Genomic DNA, 8266 nt, shown 5'->3' with positions numbered 1-8266 from the left:
TAATATCTTTTTCAGAATCAGTGATGAGTTGGTCCACTTTCAATAAACGTAGCGTCTCCTCGTCAAGCTCCTGTCAATTTTTAACGTAAGGTTTTCGGTTACTGGTTATAAATGGATCAGAAGTACAAAGTAACGTGTGAAATACATCTTCATTTGTTGCAGATCTAGAGCACTTTCTTGCGTGGTGTACTCTAAATTTTTGTAGTCTTTATTACGGGATTCTTGAGCGTCTTCTGAAAGTTGTCCGATAGGTAACACTGCAAAATGATTAATTATACCTTCTCCGTGAATTAATATTTTGTATCCCGAAGATGGCTTATAATACCAATCATATTTATTAACGTATATTCTTGCAGTTTCCAAAGCACATTCCCCAAATTTTTAGCAATCTATCATTATGCCAGACGATAAAGGATTGAAAAATTACATAGAGTCGCTTTATCAAAATTTCATCGACTCCTGTAATTTCAGCTGAGCAGGCTGTGTGTGTGTTACCGTCATTGGTATTACCACCTCCTGGTCGTGGTTTATCAATTATTAATCCAAGCTCTTCTTGAAAGCGTCTTTGTAGCACAGTTTTCTTCTCTTGTTTCATTTGTTTATTTTCGACACTCGTAGCTGACCATTTTTGAAACGAAAGTTTGTAAGAAATATGCAAAATCATCTCCATACAGCGCATACAGGCGCGCAGTGTTGATAATCCATAACGAAAAGTATTGTCATTTTCGGGCCTAACAGTTACATTTTGTAAATTATTTATTAGACGTGTAGAGTAGCACCACAAATATTACATGTTGAACTTGAAGGAGTGTCGATTAATACCAGAGCTACTTTGCCGTCTATCATGAAAAAAAGTTCATATTTAACTTGAATACAAAATTCGGAGCTTCGGCAAGCTTCGCTAACAGTCACAACCTTTGATGAATTTGATAAAGACAGGTTAATGTCTCCGTAATAGTGCAGTATGATAACTGTTCGACCACGGACTCTAAGTTTGTGATAATAATTACTCCTTCAGTTTATTTTTAAATGCTAGTTTAGACTGGTTATTTTCGTAAAGGCAGCGATATTGCAAAATTTAAACAACTAATTTTGAGAGAGAAGTCAAAAATTGTGACATTTTTCGTAATGTTACCATGTCTTGCTACGAACTGTTTTCTTTCCACAAACAACCCCGTATTACTGAATGTTCCATATTGGTTGTCCGTAAATTTTCGTCTAGCCATTTTAACGAGGAACCGTCACCCTCAGTTCTTGACGTAACCAAATGTTTGTGGAAACAGGGTTCTGAAATACTGACGCGACTAATGATTTGAAACTAAAACATAAAATATTCATCTCTAAATCTAATTTTTGAACATCTGTACAGTCCTTTGTAGGATTCCTACAAACTTAGACCTTCGTTAGGCCTCCGCTGCAATGTTCCCATATTTATCACAATATCTCGTTATCTCTATAGGTATCATTTGAAAGGTTTTAAATGCTCGACTGATAATTACATTTTTAGTGCCTCTGTGACCGAATGGCACGCAGACTGCCACGCAGAGATCCCGAGTTCGATTCCCGGGCCGGGAGAAATATTTGTAGCCTACATTTATTTATCTCGTGAGTTTGGAAGTAATCTGTACAATCGATGTCATTTATGCCATTTTGCTCCACGAAACACACCACCACCATACACTTGCTGTTTTTTTATTAACAAAATAAGCGCGCATTTGACGATGGAGCATGCACACCTAAATAATGCCTATTTACTCTCGTCTTGAAAAGGCCCAAGTTATACTGTCCAGAGAACAAGTCTGCAGGCAGGGAATTCCACTCCATAGCCGTTCGCCATATAAGCGCTGCACCGTGTATCCAAATATCATATGTCAAACATGTTAGTTTTCGAGAAATCATTGTTTATGATTTTCTTTAAGAACCTTGATATTTTATCAGTACACATTCGTCGCCCCCGACAAACGAACGAACAGTCCCGTATCTTTCTACATAAGTTTTGTTTATAGTGACCCTTCCTATCAACCTCTTGGTTATACGGGTAGGGCACTATAACTTGTGCAAGCAAGCTCGCACAGGGACCTCCTCAGTCAGGTCCTGACCCCAGACCAGCCCGTTTGCACCAACTTCATCCGGTTCTCAAAAGGCTATTGCCTTGCGTGAGGTGCCCCGGGGGCGCGTACAGCACCCTCCATATTTTCCAGATAGGTACTGGAGCTGTAGGCACACTCACGGTTGCGCAATGTGATTTGGTGGCGGAGTTGTAAGGCATGCTCATTTCCTGACGACGCCGAAGCGTCTTTCCAGTTCTCAGACTAAAGGGACGGCGAAAGGGACATTCAAGTGGTTTCATAAGTTCATTAAATTTTGTTACGCACTGAAAAACGAACTAATTTAAAAGTTATTGTATGATTTCAAGATCATAAACTCGAAGAAAGTTACAGCTTTGTACCATTATTGTACTATATATATAATTCAGATGTTTAAACAAACACTAAGTTGATACTGTTACTGAAAAAAAAATCAACTTAAAGAATGTTATAAAAAAAACAATCACACTAAAAGAAAAGCGTGAATAGGATGGACTTACGTAGACAGGAACTTAATTAATTTCAATTGTAAATTAATATTGTATTGAAATATAGTGAATAACGAACAAAAAACTGATACTTCAATAAAATAATAGTAGTTTATGAAACGCATTAAAATACGAATTTTTTCGTTTGTTTTAATGCCTAATTATGTACGGTTACATACACTGCTTTATCTATACACGTATTATAAGCTCTCTATTATTCTAAGCTCTCTATAATGTGTCCAGGAATTGCATTTAACGACTAGCGAAATGGCGGTAAATAAAATCACGCATGTGACACAACCGTACTTTTTATTTAATTCATAGACAAACTAGAGTCGGCCCCAACTATCATACCGTTCGATATCAAGTACCTAACGTTAAGTTAGCTAGCGAACAATTTTGACGGAATTTGCCACAATTATTTGCTATTGACATTTCGTTTCGAATAAAACTTCATCTCGACTGATATTAGAATTGAGGTCAAATCAAATTGTTTTGTTTTTCAGAGATGTTCGAAATTTGAATGTCCTAATAAAATCGAATTCGATGATATAAAGAAGCAATAAGAACATTTTCACAGATAAGAAATTAGTTCTAACAAAACAGTTTATCTTTATGCTGGTCGTTAATTGCGGTTTTTGAATACATCATAGAGGGTTTATGATACGTGTGTAGATAAAACAAATTTTTTCTACGCCGATTAAACACCCGGTCATTTTCATCGGCAGGGGCGGCACGGTGCACATGTCCAGTTGTAATTTTCTACACTTAGATATGCCTTTCCGTCCTACTACAAAGTACAAGAAGCAAGAAAAAGCATACATGTATCTGCATATATAGCAATACCAATAGCTAACACAGTTTTATTTCAAAGATTCAAAGAGGAATTTCGAAAGAATATTTTGGATCCTGCGGTCATCAACCTTTTACAATGTCAGGTGCTCAGCTGTGGACCGTAGTAAAACGATAGACACAAACGAAGGCAAAGAAATCAATAGTCCTCACTAATAATGAACTGGACACGATTAAGAGTCCAAAGTATTAATTTGTTACATCGTAAAAATCTACACATGTAAGTTCTCATTGCACTTTTTCACATTGTTTGTCTGATACCCGTATATTTCATAGTCTTCGTTATTGTTATATTATTCGATATTTACTCTGACATTAATATTTTATAATTTTATAATGTACCAAATGTTGCGAGTCGCTGACTTACCTGTATATTTTAGTTGTACCGACATTATGAAATGGGTCACATATTTGCTTCACATAATACGGGTCTCTTTTGAGAAATGTATGACGATGACCATATTTCAAATTGAATTACGACACTTTTTTTTAAAAACAAATGTCTCACACTGTTGTTTCTTTTAAGAATTCAATTATGACCCTTTTTTCTTAAAATAAATGCGTAACATTTGTTTTACACAATTTGTGCTCTCAAGAAATTTTGAACGGTGCCCGTATTTGGAAATGAATTATGACCTTTTTTTGTTGTTACAGATTCAAGATCGAAGAATGCCACTTGAGTATACGAATATTATGTGCTGTCGCTTCCGCCACATAACTTTTATCGAAATAATTGGAGAATTTGTCCTTAATTCTATTATAATAAGGGATCTTAGAAAGGATGCCCCGAAAAATGAATGTAAAATATTTTCCTTTAAGATATAATCAAAGAATTCCAATTCGAGAGCACTTCGTTACGTTGCTTTAACGCTTTTGTAATTGTAACTTCAATATTTCTTCAGAATTCAATTTTTAACAACTAAAAATATTAATGAAGAAAAGAGAAGATTGTAAATTAACAGATCTTTAAGGATGATATGTAAATGTTTGCTTGTGGTTTAGTGTACGTACATTTAATTTGACATGCTTAAAGTTTAAAAAAATACAGTATATAACACCGTAGGTCAATGATAATACCGTATAAAAATAAATAGTAGTTAAGAAAACGTTTTATTTTAATCGCTGTAGAGCTTCTTTAGACACATTTCGTCCATATGGAAGAACTTTTTTTTTCAGCTCTACTGCTATTAAAAATTACTTAGATTTATTTATCCTTCTCCAGATTGTTAATAGGTATTGTTTAAAGTGTTACGTAATTAGGGTTACGGGGTTCACTTCCTTTCTTTTCGATTCCTTTCTACTTTATCTATATTATCAGACACTTAACAATCTTGCTCATAGTCATAGAGTTGTTAAGAAATTCTAAGACTAGTATGTGTTTTTATATGAATTTATAATTATTGGCCGAATTTTTATGTTACATAATATAGATCTCTTTTCACTGCTACTGCAATATACAAAACTTACGCAAGGTGAAATGAAAAACAAAGTAGTTACATTATTTTTATTTCCACTTATAAATAGGTTATTAATAACTTACTACTATTTACATTGCCCATGAAACATACAAAACCAATTAAGACCATTGTACAGAATCGTACATATAATACATAAGATCACGTGTAAACTCCATAAATTTCAATTTTAAGTGTCATTTTGCAATACTGCACTTCTATGTTATATCTCATGTATATCCCCGTTCCGATCGGAATTTCGATCGGATGACAGGGAGAAACCCATTTATTTTACACATTACCCGATGAAAGATAGAGTTGAAAGATAACAAGTTTAAGGACGACTCGTGTACGTAATAGGTAAATTTGGTGTAAATTCGGTCATTCACGGATTCAGTATTCACTGCCTAATTTCTGTGGCAAGTTTTATAATTTTAGTATTCGAGTATTATATTATTATGAAATATTCACTGCATTTCTTTCCCTATTGCATAATTCAACAATTATTTAAGTAATATCCATTACTTTGTCTATATCTAGTGTTAATATTTTTTACGGAGGTAAAGACATGGCGACCTGAAATACAGGATCAACCTAGTTCAAGCACGTCTCTACTAAGATCGAATAGTTCCATCCGTTTATGTAGTGGAGACATGAGTACTACCAAATCCTACTGGACACTAGTGGAACCGAGAGTGGAACCAACAGTCCGAAAGGAAAGATTGTTGCCTGCAATATATTTCAAAATAACGTAATTATACAGTGTACTCTTTGTAGAGAAAATAAAGACTATTATTAATTCGGAGGTTAGGCAGCGACTACACATGATAGGAGCTCTTCTTCTAATCCACAACAGCAATGCGACCACACATCAGAGAAGCCCTCAAGACTACCAGTAAAAGACGCGAAAGTTTTGACCGCCCGATTACCGTGCTTTCACGTAGTAATGTAGGTATTACTGGCGAGTCTGAATTATATTTACTAAGCAACAACATTTAAATTCCTCGGAACAATACAACCGCGCGGTCGCAACGTTGTCGCCGCGTATACCAAACAGAAGCCAGCTCCGCCCGCGCGCCCGGGAGGCTCATTTAAGTTAAAATGTAAAAGCTAGCTAAATATAGCGTATTTTGCCATGACAGTGCCGTGCTTCTAAATACACGCGGTCTCCGCGCGGCGTGAGCGCGATGAAATTCGTGTCGAATAAATGGGCTCTAAATCTCTGTAGAGATCAAAATTTTAATGGGCACATCTTGTAAGTTTCACTTGTGTCCAAGCACAGAAGATCTAATTTTGTGTCATTATTTCTTCACTTGTTTATCTATCATGACAGAAATCAGTAATATTAATTCTACAAGTAAGATTAAACAGTAACAAGTATTAGAATTTAAAAATACGGTAACTCTGACATCGAATTCTACTCAATAAAATACTTAGAAATCTATAATTCGAACTCGAAGAAGGTCATTAATATAAAGGATAAACTAAGAAATAACAATAAGTAAAGCTTGAGTCAGAAATTGAAGTTAAATTACAGTTCTTCGAGCTCTTATACCTTTGTAAAAAGGAAAAACGTATGAGTCCACACGATGGTGTGTTCGACAAAATGTAAACACACAAGAGGTGACAGTTTTATATTTCAAATTTAAAATATGTTATTACATAACTAATAAATAAGTTCTAATACCTCCCCGCAATAGGAGCACTCTGTACGTAACGTTTATAAGCAAAATGAATGCCAGTGTTCCTGTTACATAACTAATAAGTTTTAATACGAGCAAATCACTTTTGAAGTCTTCGAACTAGTTACTAGAAAAATTTATTTGATCTTTTGTGTCTCTGGCCTAGTTACAAGAACATTTAATTAAAATGATTTGAGAACAAATTTCTTACAATTTCCTATTCAACTCTGATATGGCTGACCTTTTGATATTAATGTTTTGGTTATTTGGATAATAAAGCAATGTGGCAGGAGCCGAAGGAATGGTCTAAATATAATATTTTATATCGTATAAAATATCGTGTTTTATAAGGCTCAATTCACACTGGCGCAGAATCGAAGCGTCGCGACGTATCACGTTTTTCGCCTATAGCATATTGACCTCTATTTTTCCATTATTAAAGTATAAATTTGTGGTATGCAAATACGGAATCGCGCGTCGACGCGCAACAACACGCGCCTTCGCGCGTTGATGCTTCGTTAAAGACGAGCGGTTTCGCCGCCGCGGTTTCCTTTCACGGTTTCGCGGTTCACCGCACTGTGATCCGGGCGCGCCAATGCGAGCGTCGTCGCACGACGATGCGCGTCGACATGCGTTGTAGTTGAAAAACAGTACGCGACCCGACGCTACGCAGAGTCGTAGTCGCAGCCCAGTGTGATTTAAGCCCGAGTCAAGTTGTAATTTTTATTTTTAATAATGTTCTAGGATGTCGCACATGATACCAAATATTACAACACAAAATTATGGAATTAAGAGGACACAATTTGAAACTTCAAAAAATTATTGAATGGAAAATGGAACCAAAAAAATTCTATTTTCGTTTATGAGTATTCTCAATTCCAATTATTTTGAGTTATGACAGTATTTGGTTTCATACGCGATTGTATCGACGACATCGATACCATTGCCTTTGCCCCCATTCTGAGTAGGTAAAGGGCACAAAGGCGAAGCGTATTATCAGGGTAATATAGAGGATAACCAGGGTAATTTACCCGTTGTCTTAAAACTATGCCAGTCATATACGAACCTTCCTACGACGAGTAAAATTAGTGCTGTTAAGGTAATATTTAATATGTTTATAGGACTTATTGGAAATTCGACGCCGCTCTTGCAGACGTTACCTAGTGCCATCGTACTAATCTGAAACAAGAAACATTTTTTATTAGGTACCTAGTATGGCTCACAATGGTCCAGTACAATACAACAACGCTTTTAGGGTATTGTTTACGGTTTAACCACACTGCATTCAGGGGGCCTACCACAACCTCTTAAAACAATATTACTTTAACCTTACATTGACTTTTCGTACCATAACTTAAAACTTTTTTGTCTTGTTTTATTGGCAGCTTTGTGACTATTCATTCACTCAGGTCGTACTTGTTACATAGGCCAACCCTAAGTAAAAAGCTGAGATTGCATTAAGATATTTCAACATCGATTCCAGCACGCAGCGATATCAATATACCCGTGTAACCTAGTTTATAAAATGCATTATTAATTATATTTTATTTTTTGGCATTGTGATTCTAACATCGAACGCAAACACTTGTAATTTAGCTTAGGAATAATTCCAATTAAATATTAGTTTTTTTTAATCTTTTTGGTTTGTTTAAGTCCTCCGGCCGCAGCCTTCGTAATTGGCGCAGTCGGTACTATACTTGAAT

The 8266-nt window shown here is 35.6% G+C and overlaps 1 protein-coding gene across 1 annotated transcript in view; it reads right to left on the bottom strand.

The window, feature by feature from the left end:
- Nucleotides 1–6254: 6254 nt before the first annotated feature.
- LOC113235938 (protein singed wings 2) overlaps nucleotides 6255–8266 on the bottom strand; it is a 117064-nt gene continuing 115052 nt past the window's right edge. The window contains exon 8 of the mRNA XM_026471860.1: nucleotides 6255–7742. Coding sequence (XP_026327645.1) covers nucleotides 7560–7742 — 183 coding nt within the window. The 3' untranslated portion in view covers nucleotides 6255–7559. The remainder of the gene's footprint in view (nucleotides 7743–8266) is intronic.

This window comes from Hyposmocoma kahamanoa, unplaced genomic scaffold (assembly GCF_003589595.1).
Source record: "Hyposmocoma kahamanoa isolate Upper Pololo Valley unplaced genomic scaffold, ASM358959v1 88, whole genome shotgun sequence".
Taxonomy (NCBI): Eukaryota; Metazoa; Arthropoda; class Insecta; order Lepidoptera; family Cosmopterigidae; genus Hyposmocoma; species Hyposmocoma kahamanoa.
The sequence above is the reverse complement of the archived record's forward strand: the minus strand, read 5'-3'. Positions and strand labels throughout refer to the sequence as shown.